Source organism: Ambystoma mexicanum, chromosome 2p, assembly GCF_040938575.1.
Source record: "Ambystoma mexicanum isolate Mex_15411 chromosome 2p, UKY_AmexF1_1, whole genome shotgun sequence".
NCBI classification, from domain to species: Eukaryota; Metazoa; Chordata; class Amphibia; order Caudata; family Ambystomatidae; genus Ambystoma; species Ambystoma mexicanum.
In genome coordinates, this window is record NC_090923.1 from 640,206,296 (window position 1) to 640,228,981 (window position 22,686).

At 45.6% G+C, this 22,686-nt stretch overlaps 1 protein-coding gene across 2 annotated transcripts in view; it reads right to left on the minus strand.

Moving 5' to 3' along the window:
- MST1 (macrophage stimulating 1) overlaps window positions 1-22,686 on the minus strand; it is a 1,288,434-nt gene that overhangs the window by 1,165,515 nt on the left and 100,233 nt on the right. For both annotated transcript variants that reach the window (XM_069644177.1, XM_069644176.1), the window contains exon 2: window positions 17,084-17,230. In XM_069644177.1, the coding sequence (XP_069500278.1) occupies window positions 17,084-17,132 (49 nt within the window). In that variant the 5' untranslated portion in view covers window positions 17,133-17,230. The remainder of the gene's footprint in view (window positions 1-17,083; window positions 17,231-22,686) is intronic.

The window sequence follows — 22,686 nt, forward strand, 5'->3', positions numbered from 1 at the left end:
CATTTTATGTTTCTGGGCCTGTAGGGCAATGATTTTGCCCCGAAGCACCTCTTTAAATGCCTCCCAAATCCCTTATTGCGTCACTTCTCCCAGTCCATTTTCGGCAACTAATTAGTCTATTCTATTACTCAGTTTGCCCACTGTTGCTTCGTCTGATGGGATCTCTCTTGGGAGTACGCAAGCCCACAGCGCGGCTCCCACCTGTGTATTGATAGTGTTAATGGTGTGTGATCAGACAGTGTGATTGCGCCTAGATGCACATCTTCTACCTCTCCCAGGAGAGCCACAGAAACCCAGATATAGTCAATCCTGGACAGCGTCTGATATACGTGCGAGAAACATGTGTAGCCACCCTTGTTACCCTTCAACTCCTGCCACACATCCCAAAGGGCTAACTGCTTGAAGGCCTCCATCAGGCGTTTGGGGGGGGGGGTGCAAATTGATGTTGGTCTCTTAGAGAGTAATGATGTCCGCCTGTCAGCATCTGAGCACCCCCTCTACTTTCTTGAATTTGGTGGGTGAGTTCAAGCCCCTTACGTTGCATGATGTAACGCAATGTAATTCGAAGTGACATTTCCCACTTATCTCTTGCTATGTGTTGTTCCCCCCTTATTGCTTCTAGACAGTACTGTACTGCAGGTCTGGTTCCCCCCTCCCCATCCCCCTCTTTTTCCTCCTCCTCCCCCCCCTTTCCCTTACCTACCCTCTCTCTCCCCCTTATTCCATACCCAACATCCCCCACCCTCCTTCTATGCCCCCCCACCCCATCTCCACCCCCCAAACCCCTTCCGGGACAGGTCCAGCGTTCCTGAGGACTAGCCCAGATACTATCCTGGGACTTTGGACCTGTTTCAATCTGGGAAACATCCCCTGCAGGGGTGAACTACGCCCCTTACTTCCATGTCCGACTCCAAGTCTCCCCCCGTCAGGGTCTTCTGCTCCTCCGTTACCTCTTCGCCTCCTTATGCCTTCCCTTAATTTGAGCCTCCCCCACCCCATTCAGGGTAAACTGAGCCCCCTGACACAATGGACCCAGTGAATCGGGCATCCTCAATTGACCTCATTTGGACTGCAGCCCCTTAAAGGATATTTCTCTGCCCCCTCTCCTGCCTCTGCGTCTAGACCAGGCCCAGGGTCTGACAGATCTGTCTGGCTGGTTGGGCTTGGGCTCTTGCAGTTGATGTGTCTCCTCCTCCTCCTCCTCCTCCTCTAGGTTCATCGTTGCGAGGCCTTCTTTGTATGATGCGACTCCCCGATTCCGTCCCTCCCATGTGAAGATTAGACTGAACAGAAAACGTCCATTTGTATGCAATGTTTTTTGCTGTTAAGATTTTTGTTAGTGGCTGCATTGCCCTCCTTTTCTGCAGCGTGGACAGCACTAAATCTTGGTAGAGCTGAATATGGGATACGTTAATCGTTATTCCTTGTTGGGCCCTAGCTGCTCGGAGTATGTCCTCCTTCGTCGTGTAGGACGATGGAGCTGCCAAGACGTCCCTTGGCTTCATTCCTGGTTCTCTCCTTCTGAGCCCCCACCCTACGCACTTGATCGATCTCGACTTCCTCTGGGTTTATCTCTGTTAGTAGGCTCCCAAAGCATTGCTGTATAGTACCCTTCAGGTCTGCATCTAATATCTCCTCGCTCAAGCTCTTCACCCAAATATTTGACCTACGGGAGCAATTCTCCAAGTCCTTGGTCTTTAGTTCTAGGTTATGGGTGGCTCTTGCTACTTGCTCCAGGGGGAGACTTTTGTTTGACATCTTTGTCACTTCCGAAAGTCCCCTCTTGGTAATGTCAACCCTAGTACACAGGTCCATAAAATCCTTCCTAACTTCCTGCATCGAGCTATGGATTTCTTCTTTCATTTTGTGCAACTGGTCTTGGAAAGAGCTCACAAGTCTATCCTCCATGCCTCTAAGGCACTCCAGCAGGTCCTCCTTGTACAGGGCCATGACACCTGTGGTTTCTCCCTTTGAGCGTCCTCCTTGCTGTTTCCCAGAGGGTAGCTCTTGCCCCTCTCCTTGCTGTTGCCTCCAGCAGCGTTCCAACTGGCCCTCTTGCGCTTCCGTTGGCCCTCTAGGTTTGGTGGAATTGGTCTTAGCACCTGGCATTTGAAATACTTTCCCTGTTGTCCTTTTCTTCTTGAAGGTGCTCTTTGGTGGAGGCAACTTCCTTTCCCATGTTAGGGCTTGCACCTCTTGGTCCTTGTCTGGTGTATCCTTAGGGTCACGCTCCTTCGTCGGGTTGGGGCGGCTCCAGTGGGTCCCTTGAACCTGACTGGGACCTCGCCCTGCCCCTCTCCTCTTGCTTATTTTGCAGACTTCTTCTGCCCCCGACCACAAGAGGCCATCTCCGCCAGGTTGCCTGTTGCGTATGATTCACCACTCACTGCCCACCGGCAAGCTCCCTTTCCTCTTCCCCTCTTCTCCTGCTCCTCCTCCTCCTCCCCAGGCCTCAATTACGTTCTCATCCCTCAATGCAAAGAGTGGGTGGTAGAGGGGGCCCTCCAGTGGCCTGCCATGCAGTGGCTGCCTCTATGTTCCTTCCATCATTTCCCGAGGCCGCGCATGAGGGCTAATGGTGCTTATGTTGCTGTGCCGCTCCTGCGCCCATAGTGTGGTCCATTCCTTGTCCAAGGGGGCCCCACAGCCGTCAGCGCCTCTCGCTAGTTGAATGTATGGGGGAGTGGGCAAACACTCTCTGCCACAAATTGCCCCCTCCCCACAGGCACTTACTTGATCTCTACTCTGAGGTTGCCTCTGCGCTGTCTCCCGTACCTCTTGCTGGTTGTCGTGCTCCGGCATCGGTGCACTTCAGGTCTTCTTTCCTCAAGGCCATCTCCGGCGCTATGACTGCCTCTGCTGGGCACCTTCTCTGGTCTCCGGTCTCCTCCTCCGGCGTCACGGTGCCTAGTCTCTGCCTCGCAGGGACTCGTTCCCTAAACCTGGTCCATTTATGGTGAATAGGGGGCAGGAATCTCCTCCCCCGTTCCTCACAGCCCTCTTGTGGGTCCGCTCTGATGTGCCACTGTCACGCTGCCAGCTTTTCAGGGGAAACAACAGCTTCCCTCGTGGCTCCGGGCTCCTCGTGGGCTAGCCCCCCGCCTTCCCAGTTGGCTTCCAAGAACCCCCCACCCCTCTGCAGCGGTGTAGGCTTCTTGACCTGTATCCCCAGATTGGGCTATCGCTCTCCGTGTTCACTGGTGGCGTAATGTGTTTCCTTCACGTAGTTTCCAGGACTTGCTTCAATGAATCTTCTGAGGGGATAACTCCCCAGGGCTGCCTATAGGGGGGGGGTGGTGCGGGGAGGGGCGCTTTCAGCTGCCAGCGAATGTCTGCTTCTATAAGCCCTGACGGAGGACTGGAAGACACGTCCTCACGCTCCAGTGACTATCTTGGAATCCATGTGGCAATATTTTGGTGATTTTGTTTCCCAAATCGTTAAGTCCTGTCTGATTCCGGATTTGTGGCAAACATATGTTTTGCTGATTTATAAAAAAGGGGTGATCAAGGTAACCCTGGTAATTATGGATGCAGACCAAAAAATATTTGCTGGCACATTGTTAGAACATCTGGTGGCCTGGTCTGCTAAGGTGGGCAGATTAAAAGCTCAGGTGGGCTTCTGTAAAAACCCGGGTACCTTATTTATTTATTTGAATTTATAAAGCGCCCAGCGGCCCATAGGCATCGTGGCACTGTTACAGTATATTCACTTAGTAAAGGTTAATTTTTCAGAGCAGTGGTAACAGATTTAGGACAGATATTTACACAGGCAGTAGTACAGGTTAAATGCATTGTGGGAGTGGTTTAGTTAAATAGCTTAGTTTTTAGCACCTTTCTGAAAACTGAGGGATTCTTTGTGTCGTAGGCTGGGCAGGAGTGCATTCCAGGCTTTTGGGGCTATTACTTCAAAACTAGAGCCGCCCACTTTGGCTCCGTTAAATGCTGAGACTGATAGTAGGTGGGATTATTGGTCCAGCCTTCGTCTGTGGGCCGGAGCATGGTGTATTCTTTCGGCCAGGTAGGCAGGGGAAGTCTGGGCAATGCATTTGAGAGTCATCGTGAGGGCTTTGAATGCTATGCGCTCTTTGATTGGGAGCCAGAGGGCATCTTTTCTCGCCTGTGAAATGGGTTCTCTCCTAGGGATGCTAAGGGCGGCTCGAAGGGCGCTGTTTTGTGCCGTTTGCAGTTTGTTAATGTTCTTCGTGGGGGTGCCTAGGAGTAAGATGTTGCAGTAGTCAAGTTTTGCACCAATAGTGGCTCTTGCGATGTTAAGGCAATTGGTTGGTGACAGGTGAGGTTTTACTGCGTTTATGATTTTTGTTGCGAGTGCGGCTGAAAATGAGATGGCGCTGACTTGCCTGTCCATTGATAAGGTGGCGTCCAGGTATACCCCAAGGGTTTTCACTGCAGTGGAAGCTGTGATAACAGTGTTCTCAATACTGAAGAAACTGCACTTGTCGTCTAGTTTTTTTAAGGATTCTTTGGGGCCTATCAGTAGGATTACAGTTTTTTCCCCGTTTAGACAGAGACCATTGGCTGCCATCCAGGCCTGGATGTGTGCATATGTCTTCTGGAGTGTGTTGAGGTCTTGTTCATAGTTCCCTGTTAGGGGAAGAAGAATGCATGTGTCATCGGCATAGTTGGTAAAAGCTATGCCAAATTCTTCTAGGTCGCTGAACAGTGGGAGGGTGAATAGATTGTATAGAGTGGGGAGGAACAGGATCCTTGTGACACTCCACACTCAATGGGGGATGGAGTGGCTGAAGCCTTGTCGGAGAAGACCCTCATTGCTCAGCCTTCTAAGAAGGAGGTTATCCCAGCAGTGGATTCTTGGGAGAAATGGGCTGTGTCAGTGAGATGTTTGCACAGGATCTTGTGGTCTACCAAGTGAAAGGCAGCCGAGAGATCCAAGAGTAGGAGGAGTGAGGATTTGCCTTCATCCATGGCTTCCAGTAATTGAAGGGCTGATTCTGTGCCAGTACGAGGGCAGAAGCCGGATTGTCTTTTCCCTAGGATGTTGTAGGATTCCAGGTAAGACTGAATCTGTAAGTAGGCAGCCTTATCCAGGATTTTCAACAGAAAAGGCATAGTGGTAATTGGATGGTAGTTAGGGGATTCTGGGTCAAGGGTAGGTTTTTTTAGTAGTGGACGAACCCAAGCTTACTTGAGGGTGAGTGGGACGGTACTGTTGGCGAAGGAAGCGATAAAGGAGGTAACAAATGGGGCCAAGGCTGCAGCACAGTCTTTGACTAAGTTGGCTGGGCATGTGTCCCCTTTACATAGCGACGGTTTGATGCGTTTCATGATCAGTAGGCCTTACGGGATTGTTACTTCCCTGAATGTAAAGGGTGTAGGTTTGTTTGTGCCATGTTGACGGGCAGCAGCTGGTGGGGTGGCCGAGGGCTTAGGTGTGGGAGGAGTAGCTTTAGGCAGATTGTCAAACTGGGTCTTAATTTTGTTCTGGGGTGTTTTGATTTTGTTTAGCATGGCGTGTTGAATATTGTTACACCAGGTTTCATTTTTTCTCAGTGGGTTGTGTGGAGGTGGGGGGTGGTCAGCTCGTTATAAATGGCAAATAACTCTTTAGATTGGGATTTTGCTTTCTCAATTCTAGAGTTGTACGTGGCTGCTTTAGCTTTGGAGATGGCATGCTTGTAAAGTCTGGCGGCTATGCGGTAAGTGTCTCTTGTGGTAGTGGAGGGGTTATTTTGCCAAGAGCTTAGTGCTGCTCATTTAGCAGTTCGGGCATCAAGGACTTCTTGAGTGAACCATGAGTTTGCATGAAGAGTATGCTTGGTTTTTTTCTTTTCCAATAGAGCAATGGTGTCTAACACCTCTTTGAGAGTGGTGTTATAGTTTTCAACTAGTTCTGTGGGGTCATTAGATGTAGGGGGGGTGAGCGCAGAGATTTCAATGAGGGGGAGGATTCTTTGCACAGTGAGTAGTTTCTTGGATCTGGCCATGGTGGCTGGTGCGGGTGGGTTAGGGTTCACTATTGGTTTTGAGCGTATCAAGAAGTGTAATAAGTGGTGGTCAGTCCATGGACGTGGGGTGTTGGAGCTGAGGTCAGCGGCACAGTTTTGATACACGAGCCAATCTAGTATACGACCTTTGGTGTGGGTCGGGTCGTTGATTAGTTGGGTGAAGCTTGGAGAGCTTTGGCGAGGGCTTTGCATTTCTTGTCTTTGGGGTCTTGGAAGACCAGGTTAAGGTCACCTAAGAGCATGACTCTTGTGTTCATTTTTAGGTTGTCTCCTAAAATATGGGTGATTTTGGGTTGAAAATCGTTGGTTGGGCCTGGAGGATGGTAGATAATGTGGAGTGTTATGGTATCATTTGGCGAGGGTGATATTTTTACTGATATCAAGTCAAAGTTATCCAACTCAGTGGTTTTTAGTTGCCTGGCGTTAATAGATTCCCTGGGAATTAACGCTACCCCTCCACCTTTGTTGGAGGTTCTGTCTTGGCGCAGGATGATGTCGCCTGATGGTAGGGTTTGGCAGATGGCTGGACCTGAGGCTTCGTGTAGCCAGGTCTCGGTGATGGCTAGGATGTCTAAATTTAAATCGGTAATGAGGTCCTGAATCTCTATGGCATGTGCTGGCATGGAGCGTGCATTAATAAGTGCACATTGGAATGGAGTTATCTTCTTTGTTCCTGGTTTGGTTTTAGTAGGGATTCTAGTAGGATTGTCCGTTTTGCTGGAAGTACTAGGCATTAGGGTGGCTGTCGGTAATGGTGGGTGGTGAGGCTGTTTTACTGGGTGAGTTTTAGAGGTGGTTGAGCAGTGGACAGATCTGGAGCCTAGTCTTTGATCTCTCATGTGAAGCTCCATGGGATGAGATTTAGCTTGTGAGCTGCAGTGTGGCTTGGGTGACCTGGTGCTATGAATCTGAGCTCGGAGTGCCGGAGTAGATTCTAAGGTCTGTGTGTCTATGTGCAGTGCTGGTAGAAAGGGTGTGGGTGGTACGTTGTGGGAGTGTGGGGAACACGATTTGGAGTAGGTGCTACTGAGTGGACTGGGGTGATATGGTTAGTAGCTGGGACGGTGTTCGACTCGACTGGTGGCTTTCCACGAGGTAAGCAATGGGCGGTTAAATGAGGGGAGCAAACATTTTGAAATGGGCAGTAGCTGTTTGACGAAGGCGAGCAATACACATTTCAACAGTGGGCGGCATACATTGGTATGGGCAAGAATTTTTAAATAAGTGGCCTATTTGTGAGCATTTCTAAATGGGCAACATGCGTTTCAAAAATGGGCAGCAACTTTGGGAGAAAGGTGAGCAGTACACATTTCAGCAGTGGGCAGCATGCATTCGGTATAGGCATCAATTTTTAAATAGCATAAGTGGGGTTCACAGAGTTACGGTGCATAGCTCACTATCTTACATGAGCAGCAACATATGGGGAAAACGTAGGTAAGTGATAGCACATACTAGGTGTATTACACAGTTGGTCTTCAGTGATTGATTTAATAAGTTAGGTTGCAGACAGGGTTTGAAGTTTACCGTCCCACGAAGAATCGGCAAGTCTTATGGCACGCCCATGCACGAACAGGCGCAAACAGGGCCTTATCTTCCACAGGCCTTGACGGATATGGGCCGCTTCCGCCTACCGGCGGAAAGGGCTGGTTAATATTTTGGTCTAGTTGCCTAGCAACATGACGCTACCCTTTGTTAGGGTGCAGGCGGCCATCTTGGGAGCAGGCAGTGGCCTGGGAATCATGGGCAAATGGTGAAGTGGCAGATGATAGCGTGGCTCGAGGTAGGTAGGCGATCTTGCTGGATGGATTTGCTGGAGCAGGCTAACAAACCTGGTGCAGTGGCTCACCTATGCTGATGCCAGGTGTGCGCTCTTACCTCGGCTGCTCCTGCAGCACAGAGGTTTCACGGAAGGTAGCTGGAGGTCTGCTGGTGATGCGGAGAGAACTCCTGCTCTCTCCTGGCTCCGGGGCTCGATGTGATCGTTGATGAATGGTTTTATAATTAGACTGCTGCAAGATTCGGCCTGGTCACAGAGGTATAATCATATCTTCGTCGCCTCTATGGATCCCTCAACCACCTTTGATTCAGTGGATAGGAATTTACTTGGAGTAAATTGGCAAGCTGGGGAATACCAGAGGGGCTGCTTAAATGGATTGTGCTCTTGCACAATAACACGGATATCCAGGTTAGGCTAAACAATGATGGTCTTCTTTCTCAAAAGATTAACACAGATACAGGAGTGTGTCAGGGCTGTAATCTGGCCCCATGTCTTTTTTATTTATATTTATCAGAACTTGAGGAGGAGGAGATATCCCCCACGGCCTTTGCCGGTCCTAAATTTGCTTTGTATAGGTATCATTGTATCGCATATGCGGATGATATGTTCTTCGATTGTACACAATTGGGTCTACAGAGATTCATCTCTGCATTTGCTATCTAGTCTAAGAAAAAAAGTTTAGTCATTAACCCAGACAAAACCAAGATAATGGATCTTAGTTATCTTAATAAATCCTCTAGTTTCTCTTGGTTTTTAAATTATCAAAAAGCTTTTACTATCAGAAAGTTTCATTTATTTAGGATTCCACATTTTTAATAAACCGGCAAAGGGGAAGATTACGGACTTCCTAAAATATAAGGCAGAGTGCTTCATAGCACAGATGCGCCTAGTAAATAGGACATTTTGTACATTTTCGCAAAGACTTCTTGTGCACTCCTATGTTGGAAAAGTTGAACGGAAAATATTGTATTGCTTGGAGGTAATGCAGATGTGGGTTGCTGATCAAATGGATCTCATGGCGGCAATTGTGGGGAGGAAAGCTTTTAACTTACGATGGCGTTTACCCATATCTTTTATTTGGAATAAACTGGACCTAAATTCCCTTATATGTAGATTCAGATGGAAATATTTGATTATAATTTTGACATTTATGGACCTTCCAAAAGATGCTCTTTAAGAAGCTATGGGTCTCCCATTAAAAAATTGTCTAAGTGTCAATGATACATCTAGTTGCAGTATGTATGAAGAAGAATATGGAAGATCTTGGCTTTCACTTGGAGAAGTCATTCATTAATCAAATGCATATTAAAAAAGCATTGTTTTCCGCAGACTGGGTTGAAACCACTGAGACCATGCACAGATTCACTTGAGCATCATAGATATGGGGATAAAAAGATTGGAATGCTTCCTTCGTACCTACGTTTGTTCCCTATTGGAAGGGCACAGGTGATCTTTATGAGGTTTTGTCTGAATATTCTCCCCACAAATGAGTACAAGTAAGATGGGGTATGCTCCCGAAAGAATTGATATGTAGATATTGTAGAGAAGATGGAAGTATGGAATCACTTAAAGATGCCCAAAGTTGCATTTTAAGCGCTCAATACATTTTAGACATGTTGTATATAAGCTGGATTTTATGGACAATGAGGTTTTATGGTCATATTTATTGTGTGGTCACTCAAATCAGGTGTTTTTAGTGCCATCAAATGCATTAACAATGAGCCCAGCATTTAATGATGAATTTGTGTTCATTTTCCCTTTTATCTGTTTCGAAGCTCATTTTTATGATACGATACTGTGATTATTTTGTTTAAAAAAATAAAATGAAGAAAGAGATGCACTGTATTGTTTTCCAACATTTGTTCTAGACAAGAAAATAATTACATCAGAGAATATAGTCTGGTAGGGGAGTGCATGGAATGTGCAATTTCTTTTTGGTAGTGTGTTAGGGAATTAAATGGTAATGATTGCAAAAGAAGAGCCCCTGTGCCACTTTCTGATATAGTGTGGTGCATTCAGAGAGATGTGTTGCTGGATATTAGTGGTATGGTTGCGCAGCAAAGTATGACTTTCTTCCGTGCTTTGAAGTGTATAGTTCACCTGAGATGTGTTCTCTGTAGCTTCAACAGATGTTTTAATTTTTCAAATAGACGCTGTTCATGCAATTCTAGATTCGGTAGGACATGAAATAGGATTTCAAGGGTTCTGGGTGGGTAGACTATAAACGTCTGGACACATCTTATTGGAGGTGGAAAAGCTCCAGTGTTGGCTAGCCATCTTGATTCTAAATGTCTTGGAAGCTTGGAGCATTTGCGGGCAGTTCACAATCTACTGATGATGTTGGATTGAGTATTGTTGTCAGTGGTTAGTTTGAAGACTATTTGCTTGCAAAGTTGTAACCAGAATAAACAAATATCATCTTACTTAAACTGAAAGTGGTAAGGATGGTTCTTCTCCTCGTTGGGTAGTGCTCTAAGAAAACTTATCCAAAAAAGATCTCTCTCGTGAAAGTCTTACAACAAAGGTTGAGCCAGTACCCTGCAAGTTTAGAGGCTGGGTGTACCCAGAAAATCGGCACAATGCTCGCTAGCTCGCAGTCTTGAGTTTTATGGGGTTCAAGGGGTATCGGGTAATATTATCCCCATATATATGGTCGCCGTAAATAATATCGCCGGGAAAAGGTTGCAGCGATATTATATGGGTGACCATATATACGGGGACAGGGGCAAAAAAAAAAGAAGAAAAAAAAAAAAAAAAAAAAAGGGGGTTGCTGGGGTGTCCCCCGCATGTTCCATGCAATAATGTTGCCACAAAAAACGGCAGTTTTTCGGTGATATTTTTGCATGGCGAGATTTTTGTGGCGACATTATTACATGGAACCGTTCAAGGACCCTATTTTTCAGTTAATGGAGTCTTTTCTTCTTTTCTCCTTAGCGCTCAGTCCTAGGTGTAGGCCCTATAATTGGAATCGGTGGAAGGATTCCTTAAGTAAGGCTGTAAGGCATGCCTTCAAAGATGGGACTGATGTCAAAAGGCAGGCCCAACATTGGACAGGGTTCTCACTACATCCTTCACTTCATTCCTCTGCCAGGGTCCAGTTCCTCGAGCCCCCTGCACCAATATTTCTCTCCTCCCCGACATTTCGCTTTAAGGCTCACTCCCACAAATTCTGGTTCTCCATGTGTCTTTCTGGCTGTACCTTTTTTTTTAGGGTCCACCGCTTTAACACTTGCGTTTCCCTGCTTTGCACCAATATCCCCTCTCCTGGCCCTTTAACAGTCCTCTCTTTCACCTCCTCCGTTTATGCTACCTCCCTCCTTCCCCTCTTCATGGATATCCAACGTTCACCCTGGACTTTTTGGTTACCTCCTTTTCTGCCCTAGAGAGGTTTCTTAACTCCCTTCAAGTGCTCGGTCTGTGGATCAGTTCATCCATTCCAGGGACTTGTGTTTGTACTCCTAGTCAGAGACTCGAGTCCGGGCAACCTCACTCAGCCCTTCATTCTTCCTAGGTCAATAAAATGAGTATCATTGAGTTAGGTAACAAAAAACATCTTAAAAAAGCTACAAAATACCTCTGTGGTTGAAGGGTGCTCCACAAATACAGTGGTTATGTTAATACTACCTCCACCCGCTCAGTTTCACTTTCCTCTAGCGCCTATTTTCTTAGCCATCCCTCATCAATAGTTTCTAGCAATAGCTGTCAATTTCCTTCACCTTCGCCCCTTTGGGCCCCTCTCACACCACTTAAGATAGTCCAAATCCCTTGACGTTCCCAACTTGTTCACACCTTTTGATACTGGTGCTATTGCACTTAGGATTCCCAATTCACTCCTTACTCTCCCAACTTCTTTACCCGTTTGGGCTCCCACTTCACTCCTTTGTGCACTTTCCTCATAGCCACCACGGTTCCCTCACTTTCTTGACTTTCCTTTCCGCAGTCTTCTGGGTTGTCGTCCTCTCTGCAGCCTCTGGTCTTTAGTCTCTGGCTTCCTACTTGCCTCAGGGGCTCTGCTCCAGTCTCCTGCCTATAGCTCCTTCCTAGGCTTCCTGATCTTCCTAGTACCAGCAGCATCTACTAACTGGGCCCTTGAGGTTTTATAGGGCTTTAACCCATGTGTGGTGGTTTCATATAGGGAACTTGGGAATCGTAGTTCTCTGGTCCTGGATGGGTCTAGACTGCAGCTTTGAGAACCACATCTGCCATACTGCAGTTCCCCATTCGCTCCTGTTCTTTAATTTGCTGGGTGACTGTCTAGAAGATATTTTGGTCTAGCTCAGGCCCCGCTCTGTTTAAGCGGATTCTGGAGCAGCTTTAGCACTCACTTGAGGTGGAGGCGAGCATACAAGTGCTGCCAGCTCTGCAGCTATTCAACTCCGATTTTGTTAAAGGGATCGGAGTAGCTATCATTAGCCTATAACAAAATGCCTGTTTTGTGAACCCCACCATCCACCAACATATAAATAAAAGAGGGGAAGGAACTTCCACCTTGTGCCTGAAACTATCTCAAGATGGGGACCAAGGTTTTAAACCCTGGTTCAGCATGCAGAGAAACAATTCTGTGGCCCAGGGACCAGTCAGAGGAAAATCCTGTGACTCTGTGGGGCCAATGTAAGGAAGGTTAAGCCCCAGTTGAGGGGCAATTAAAATGTCCCTCTAATCACATAGTGCTGCCATGATAGCTAGCTTGCCTGACCAATCCCCTTCTTTATTGAACACTTCACGGTATGAGGGGTATAAAGGTGACAGAGGAGAACCGAACTTCAAGGAGTTAAGATGCCGATCCAGTTAGGTGGTTCAGAAGGAGCCGGAGGAAAGGAGAGCAGTGAGCGACAGCTTAATTAGAACTAGAACTCAGTCACTGACAAACAGCGGAGAAGACAAACCACTTCTACAACAAAGCGTTTCATTCTAAATCTTAGAGATGATATGCATATGACATCAGACACATATGCCATCCCAGTAAAAACGTTACCATACTACTGTGATTTAACAGAAGACTGGGGTTTGTGCAAGGGCCAAACCACATCAATGCAATGCTTGCGCTCAAAAGCCTAGGGGAGCACCATTTATTTGGTATAAGCCACCATGGCGGGAAATGGCCAAGATATGTAGGTTTAATTTGCTGGGGTTTGCAACATCTACAGACCTTTTCCAAATGTGCACACTATTTTTACTGGCAGCTCCTTCAGATATGTAAGTAGACGGTTTCACAGGATTATGTATTTTTATAAAAACCATATCTGTTTCCATTTCTTCCCAAGTTTACTTTCAGAGCAGCTTCTTGTATTTGATTGATTAGGTTTGTAAGATTTCAATAGGTCTGGTCTGAGTAAGGAAGCCCTCACGCTCGCCCTCAACATTTCAACTTTGCACGTGACTTTCGAAATTCACTTATGATTTAGTAATTTAGTTTAAGCAAAATCTTCCATGCGAAGCATTAGCGGAATTCTCGCATGTTAAGATAGCCGACAACCTCTCATTGCACAGATACCTTCCAAACAGAGCTATGACACGGTGTTCCATATCAATAGCTATTATCCCTCACATTCAGCAGACCTACAAGGCAGACATCTGTACAGAGCAGATATCTGCACAAAAGGGCCATCTCCCACTGCATACTTGCATATCCACGAGCAGCTTTGCTAACCCGCGCAGTACATCAAGATAATACAAAATTTGAACAAGCCGTTCAGCAACAAATCCGACCCTTGTGTCGAACACAACTCAGCTCTGTAAGGTCTGAACAGTGGAGGTTGTGCAAAATTTACAATGATGCTACAGGTAAAGGAAGTAGACAGCAGACAACAAAAATTACTCAAACATGCAGATGTTGCAGATAATCGCAATTTCCGTCTAAGAAAAAGAAAGACAGCAATCTCCTCCTAACCACTCACAATTGTTACAAAAACATATAGACTCCAGCTTCAGATAGAGCGGTCCATCTCGTGTTACACATGAAAAGGGGAGCTATCCACATTTTTCCACTGCGGTTTCAAGGCTAGAATTAAGACGTATTGGAGATCCACAAGGATCAACGTTCGTCTGAATGCTAGGAAATGGCTTTCTTCAGATTAGAATATGCTACATATACGTGAAATCTTTTACACAATAGAAAGGAGAAAAATCGATGCCTGACCCAAATGTGACCAAAAGAAAAAGTTACTTATCAGGGCATTCAAATGCATCTTCAGAGCCACTGCTGCCTTGAGACTCGATCCCTTTTATCACAGAGATGGCAGGTGCTGCAGGCTTTACAAACGTTATGTGGCCAATCTAAAAAGGCAGAGATACTTAGCAAAAAAATGCGAATGTGCAAAAAAAATCCTTACGGTGGTTACCTTAAGGATTTTTTTTGCGCATTCGCAAAACAATGTCAAAGCTGGAGACCCATCGCCCGGTAGTGCATCAGGCTTGGACATATGCGGACTGAATGAGACAGAGCCAGATTCTCACAACTTTTTGGGGTGTAAGCAGTGCTGGATTTTCCTGCCTCTGGGATCCGGCAAAAAATTTCTCTGCGGATCTCGAACACAGGAATTCTCTTTGCACCTTCAAGCGTTTGAGGGCTTTTCACCCAATTAACCATTGCCGAGATTCGACCCCACTGACGTACGGACCAGGGTCGAGACACTTATGCACAAGACCACTTGAAGGTGTGGTCAGGATACCTGTGAAATTGCTTATTAGAATAGTACAGAGCAGAAAATATTTAACTGCAAAAGGCGTCACCTACAAAGCTTTACTTGCACCATTATAGGAAATGAAACGCTCCTCACAAAGGTTATTTTACAGGGGTGTATGATTAACTTTCCCTGAAAGACCCATTTTTATTTGTGTTTTGGGGGTGGTGAAGAATTTGAGAAAAATCTAACCTACCACACCTCCCCACCCTCACCGTTGCTGGTGGGATCCCCCCAGTAAAAAAAATGTCAATTTACAGCCCTGAGATCAAGCGAGGAGATGCACCTCTCGGATGTTCTCATTCAGATGTCCTGTTCTCTTCTCGCCTTGTCCCCCTCTTTGAGCAAATAATAGCGTGTCTGGGCATTTAAAATTACAACCCGAATTCAAAAACGGGATTAGCTTTTAAATGCCCATAAATAAGGGGCAGCCCCCTGCACCTTTTTAAATAGGCAAAGGGGCGCAAGTCATGACAGACCATTTAAGTCATGTGGTTGCTTGGAACCCATTTTACAGTAGTGTCGGTAGCGCGCGCCCATCTGCAGTGTATAAAAAGGGGGGTGGAGAGTACATCTTGAAGCGAATGTCCATCACCGCCTGAAATGTTCGGGTCACCTTTGTGAATTAGGTGCCCTGAACATTTCAGTAATCAGTGCAAATGGAAGGAGCACAATCAAAAAGCCAGCCCTCCCCCCAGCCCTCCCCGCCGGATATTCTGGGTTATGTTGATTTGCCTCGTTCACAAACAGAGCCGTTGGCAGGTAGGACACAACACAGATGATAAACGCTGCTTGGGCTGCGCCGTTAACAAAGGCCGCAAATGACTTCTGTAAAACATTAGCAACTGCGCTTTTCATATGCATACATTTCAATTGAAAATGTAATGGGATGTTAGCAGTTGCATGTCAGGGGAGTGTTTGCTTTGAAGGGTAAGAAGGGACAGGAGACATCTCATCCTCACACCGTTGTTTGGTTTGATATGAAGGTAAGAATTAACTGCTTTTAACATAGGGGGTCATTAGAAGTTTGCCAGTATCCTGCCAGTAATTCCGGCAGGATACCGCAAAAGGACCTACCATTATCCCGGAATTTCTGCGATATAACAGGTGGTGGCAACGGCAGTAATTCCCCATTGCATTAAGTCCCATAGGATTTTTGCTGGTGGGGGCCCGATTCGCCCACAGCTCTGGGCTGGAGGTAAATCATTCTACCCCCACAAGCAAACTTGTAGTTTAGCAAAAGGGGTGGTAACGGAATTACACTTTTTTTTTAATAATGTGCCCCACAGTCTCCCTAGAATGTGTAAAGAAGTTAGATGCCATAAACACTGCATGTAGTCAAGAAGGCCCACAGAAGGTTGTGACTCAAAATAAAGCTACCTTTCAAGCCTAATTCATATCCTTTAGGCCTACCAGTTTAAGATGAGAAGATAATCCAACACTAGCTAGAGCCAGAACAAAATTGGTCTGGTCGGACCCAAATCTGGAGGGAAGGACAAATAACGAGGGGAAAGAAAAATAATTGGTTAAACCCGGGAGATAAATGTGGGACAGGACGGCTAAATAAAGTAGACTAAAGCTCAGAACAATACCCACAATTTGACAGAAAGGAATGGTACATGGGGCGGTGGGTAAGAACATGAAGAAAGTGGCGCTAAAGAGAGGCATAGAAGGTAATGGAATGAAAACAGTAGAAAATGTGATCGGAAAATAACAGAAATGTGATGAGCAAAGAAAATTTTAAAAAATGTTATGAGAAAGAAATTGTGATGAGAAAGAAAGGGGGGTAAAAGATGATGCAAAATGTCGACGAGGAGGGACGGTTGGGGGTTAGATGGGTAAAACCCCCAGCACTTAACAACCCCGTCCTAGCGGGTGGGGGTTAGGACGCCAGGCTCAGCGCAGAATACTAATCCAGCTAAATAAACCACCGGCACCAAGCACTTTTCCTGTCCCCTCATTTTAAGAGGAAGGGTTCTAGAAACTTGTGAGGGCTTTTGGGGGTGGGGGGGGCGGGGGTATCACGTGGCATATGATGCATCTGTATTGGTGGGGGGGAGCATGTGTTGTCTGTGGATGCGAAGGGTGAATGTGGTTTATACAACAATGCAGTTGGACATACACACTGAACTATCAGCCGACAAAGACCACAATACACCACGCCCCACCCACAGCAGCACTGGAAAGTGCTAAGAGAAGTGCGCATTTTGTCCTTCAATCGTATCAAGCTTAGAGGGAGTGTCAGTGGTTTGATGTGCTTTAAAATTGCACCACTTGCTGCTAACTTGACACAGGTGCCCACACACCTGCCTTGGCGCAGAACGCACCCACTGAAGTAAGTTTCCTCTTTCCCCCCACAGTCTCCGAGTCTGAAGTTAGCCCCTCTCATAACATCTGAAGGCCGGAAAACCGCCCTTCCCAAAGTTTGACTTTAGCTGAGGCGCCCCCGAGTCTATGAGAAGCTCGCCAAGTACCTCGTGTTGCATAGATAAATGCGTTACAAAAGTGTAGGGGAAGCGTTAACAAATCAAAACTTCTTGCAGTTAAAAAAAGAAAATCGGGAGAGACAAAAGGCAGACACCGAGGCAATTTTGAATGCTACCCAGAGAGAAAAAAAAAGGCTACAATTAAGCACTTACCGCTACCAAGAGTCCCGGCAAATACGACCACCAACCAGATTGCCTGCATCCTTCCACCCAGACAAAGCGGCACGTATGCGTTCGCGGTGCGTCGGCCAACGTGGTCTACGACGCAAGGCAGGACTGTCCTCGGCTTCCCTTGGTCAGCTAGAGAGAGACAACGATTACCTGGTTAGAAGCACTGCAGTGCGTTCTTGCTCTCAACCAAGCACAGTGTCGCAATGTTTGCTTTGGAGTGACACATTAACAGCACTTTTCTGTATACTCGGACTGGTGTTGCAACTTTTGTAAAGTGGTCTTAGGCACGCGTGGGGGACAGTGATGTCAGAATTTTGGCAAGAAAAATAACATTTCCTGTAATCATTTACATACATGATTCCCGTTTCCCGGACCAACTATGATGGCATGAGGATCGCTTTGGGGAATTCAGATGTTACTGGAAAAACACCCACATTATGTCTCAATAGCAATCGTTTAGTTTATAGAAGCTACCCTGTTGCTGTTAAAAAAAAAAACGAAATAAAATATAAATACAAAATGCCAATGCCACTATAACGTGCCCAATCTTTTCATGAATAATAATTCTAGAAGTCTGATTCTCAAATATTTCCACTGGAGAGAAGACTGCACCTGCTGGTTTGTAGCTGGTAAGCACTGAAGCAAACCTGGAGAGGTCTGGAGGCTCCCCGAGATATCCTGGAGTAAATCTATTTGACTTCATATTTGCACATGAACATGGCCAGGTGTGGGCCAGATTCCGGCTTTGCTACTCCAGTATAAGGTAGCGGGCGCAAATCGAGATGCTCCCGGACTTTTCATTTGCGATAGTAGCAATCTTTGTGAATCAGCCCATGCGTTTTTTTAATGTATGTATAGTGGAAGCCATCTAACACATAATGGTTGCTTTTCATTGCACATTCGGTTTCTAGCTTACCCACTTACCAGGTAAACAACATTTTAAATTATTATGCCAAGTTACTAAAGGATGTCTACTTAGCTGATCAGTGGTTTACAGTAAATCCACTCAGAACATCATTACTAGTTATGCTCACACTGCACATTCATTACAGTTTCTGTTATGTCCCATTAAGCGCCTCATGACCACTTTCATGTAGGTCAGTTATCCCTTCAATGTCCTGCATGTACTTCCTTCTCCCAGCACGTTTGACCATACGTTGCCAGAAAGAACACTGAGCGGCATTGGCAGCCAGCTGCGAAGACCTTATGTCCAGGCATGACCTTGTATTGGCCTGCAGGCTGGGTGGGGTGAAGAGGCAAACCGGACTCCAAGCAGACATATCGGAATTTGGCCACGGACAGCACTTCTCTATGGGAATTTCTTTATAGCACATATACCTTACATAATGTAGCGCCAGATAATTAGCCAATTTGTACAGGTCTCAGTGCTGCAAAAGTGACCAAATTTGCACTGGAACATTATCAGGATTTACATCGGTGGAAGCATCCGCAAAATTATCACATATGCACAGTGATAGCACTGGTATGTACTGCACAAATCTGGTCAATTACTGTGTTTTCACAAGAACTGAAACAGCAACAGATTGGGTATTGTAACTTAATTGCGAGTAGTAGCCCCAGCACAATGGGTACATTTGGCTGGTATTATCCCTAGTGCAAGTACCAGTGTGAGTGTGGCCATTGTGGCAAGCAGAACACTCATCATTGGGCTGACAATAAAACCAACAATGTATGGCTGCCATAAACCTAGATAGAATAAGACAAACTTCAAATATACCATGTATATTTGCAATTTGCACAGACCCTATAACTTCCATATTGACAATCCTAGTATGCTCGGCATTAGTGAACGCTAGCATACTCCAAAATATTCTGTTTTTTGACAGTCCCAGTATATTTCCAGTTTGCAAAATCCTGGTAGCGTCCTTGTTTGACATCCTGATTTTGAGCAGCACTATCGTGGTCTCAGTTTGACCACTCCAGTAGATTTCTGGTTGGACACTTTCAGTTTGACAATCTTATTCTGGGAGTTTGACAACTCCTATATAGTCCTATCTATCTCCTCTTAAAGAAGTAAAAAAAATCTCGTGCCCTGGGCCCAAATGGCCTAACTTTAAAGACTGGAAGGGGGGGGGGGGGATTCTGTACTTCCACTCTCTATTTGGTAGATGAGAGGCACAGAGGACCCCAGCCAAGATTCTCTATTACGGTAGCAATGGACGAGCAATCAAGGCCTAGCTTCTCAGGAAGTGATGCAGGCTGGTTCTTAAGTACAGTGTAGTCCCCAAGCAGACACAAAGGAATGTCCACACACTGTACTGGTTAAAACAGACTTTATATAATTAATATTCGAGGTGATGTATACTATCACGATAACTCACTTTGTACTCAGAAATCAACAATGGTAAATATATACAGTTCTAAAGTGGTACCACTAACGTTATCAGATCTCATTAAAGTGCATACGGTCAGAATGACACACACATCAAAATAAAGAGGAAACCTGCAGTAGAGAGAGGAAGGAAAGTACGACTGTTGAACAATTGGAAGAATACTGGCCCCGTACCACTAGACACAGTTCTGTGTGGAGATTCCCCCCCACCTGGGCAACCTGTAGAAGAAAGATATAAGCCCAGTCCATATATTGTTCTCAATAGACTTTCCAATAGTTCTGCAACCCCAAAGTATCGTGGCGTTGTAGCGTTCCTCGTCGGGGAATCGACGGCCCTTCTCGAGTGTGCTCCCTTTCAGGCGGGAGTGACGGGTTGTCGAACGTCCGACGGAGAACAGGTTGAGCTACGGAAAAGTAAAGGAATAAATGTTAGAAATGGCAGGATTGATTGTGCTGAAGAGGACGCTAAGTTTAAGGGAACTTACTGACAAGGGCGGAACGCCTATCTCGAAACCTATGGTGGAGGCGGGATACGGCCTGAGAGTGCGCCTGCGGGTAGGAGAGGCAGAAAGAATGAGGGAAGTTGGATATCAGAGGAGAATGCAAGTTAGCAATATCAGAAGGAGGAAATCCTAGGGGCGAACTTACGTAGCGTCGGTATGAACAGTAGCGACGTGTATGCTAGCAACACTTCCTTTCTTATCAGGAATCACGTGAGCAGATGCAGGAACATCAGATGTGCGTGGAGCAACTAGACCGCGGTCATCCTTACAAAGAACCGTCACTTTGGGAGCCTGCATTATAACGTTATGTGCCGTTCTTCCTCATTTCCTGCTTTGCCACCATGACCAACGCTGATAATGTGCAACAATGATCTCACACAGACCCATATTACAACAGTGCGATGCAGAGGCCATGATGAATACTCTGACACATAAAAACTCAAGGGACCTTTGGATGCTACTAAATTACACCAATGCCCCTCAACTATTGCGAGTAATATGGTCACAGAGATCCAATGGATCGATCATTACAGTGCATTATTTGCAAAGCAAGGCTTTATAAAAGATCCAGAACTTCCAGCCCTGAAGCGATGGCAAATTCAAATGGAGAGAGAAGCTATTTTGAAGAATAATCTCCAAATTAGGTCCTCTCGAGCTCCAGGTCCTGATGGCCTCACAAAGAGAAGCGGAAAATATTTTGTACTTTGTTGTTCAAATCGATTTTGGACAATTGTATGATTCCAGAGTCGTGGAGGTGTGCAATCGTGGTCCCCATCTTTAAAAAAGGCCAAAGATCGGACCTAAAGAACTACCGTCCGATTGCCCTCCTCAACGTCGTAGGCACGATCTTTGCTACCCAACTTCAACAGCAATTGAGATCATGGATAAAAATCTCTGGTATGGTACATACAATCCAAGACAAACTGGATTTGTTGAAGGAGCGGGGTGCAGGTTGAATCTAATAATCAACTTGCTAAAGATGGAGGCAATTCGGCAAGGAACCAAAATATACCTTGCATTCGTCGACTTGGCTCACGCCTTCGACAGTGTCGACAGGGAGCGTCTATGGACAAAACTGAAACAGTGGAAATGTCCAGCAAGTTTGATTGGAGCGCTAAAAGAAATTCACTCTGGGACGGAGATAAGAATTCAACTGGACAGTGCAGGAACGTTATCTATCCCTATTAAGACCTTCAGCGGTGTAAAACAAGGTTGTCCACTTGCCTTCATTTTATTCAACTTGTTTGTATCAGACATTGAAGCAAGTTTGGATGAAGTGGCAGCGCTTTTACCAAAAATCAACGGCCACCACCTCCGTTGGATGCTTTATATAGACAACCTGGTTATTCTAGATGTCACCCCTATTGGCCTGCAGCGAACTGTCTGCTTTGGAAAAGTATGCAGCTGCCAACGGGTTAAAAATCAACCCCGCAAAATCAGAAATTCTAATCCTCCAAAACCTAAAAAGAAAAAAGGAGGCTCCAAAAAGATGCTGCAGTGGTACTTGGGAGATGAAATTCTCAGATGTGTGAATCAACCCCAATACTTGGGTATGTGGGTTAATAGCAGTATCTGCAACACTCCATGGGTGGAAAAGGCCAAAGCGAAATGTAAACATCTATCTGCCCAAGGCCTGGCAATAAACAGCAAATACAGCAAGTTTTCCCTAAATCCAACCGTGGACTTTTACAAACAAAAAGTCATGCCTGCCCTCATTCATTGAGCTGAAAGCGTACTGGGCAGCCCGTATTCCCTATGGGACTTGTTTGAAAATACATTCTGGCGAAAGGTGCTCCGGCTTCCTAAAGGCGTTCCGACCGCATGTATTCGATATGAGCTGAGGCTGCAAGAGTTGCTTGGAACATGCTGTTGCTGTAGAGGAAACTGCTGGATGAAAACCGACCCCCTCAATTTGACATACTGCATGAGGCAAGAGAGATGAAACAATCCTATGTCAATGGGCTGACGGGTGTGAAAATCGCATTGATGATCTTAATACTGATAACACTGCTTTATTAGTAAACTTAATCTCAGTAAAAATAAAACGATATCGTCAGGATTGGCTAAATACTGTTGATGAGAGATCACGCCACATACTAATGAAAAATGTCGCCCCAGCGACAAAAGCTTTGAATAAGTTACCTAGTTATTTGGAGAAGTTTCCAGGCAATCGTCAACGAGCCTTGTTCCCTTATTCATGAAATTTCGGTTAAACCTATTTGTAACCAAAGGAACACAATGCCTGAGAGAAATTAATCCAATGGACGACTTAAAATGCAGACTGTGTAACAGTGCTGATGAAACTCTGAAGCACTTAACTTTATTCTACCTGGTACTCAAAACTCTGAGAACTACCATTTGGGAACATATATATCAGAAAGGCCAACTATGTGCGGTGAAGATTGGTGGTTGGTGCTCTCAAAGGGAATAAACAAAAAAACTAACCTATGCACCAACCTTCTTCCTAGCGCAAGTACATAATCTATTAATACAAGATGACATTGAGCTAAAATCTTGAATTTTGTGAAAAACAGCAAAAGGGTCTCACTCGCTATTTCACGAAACACAAAGTTAGATGGCTAAAAATGAACTGGTAACCCTAAATGATATATGATATGCTGTAAAATTGATGATGAATGTAGAAATATTTTAAAAGTTTGTAATAAACTGTATAAAATAAAAAAGTGTCCATTACTAATGTTTAAAAAACGTCCCCTTAATGAATGGAT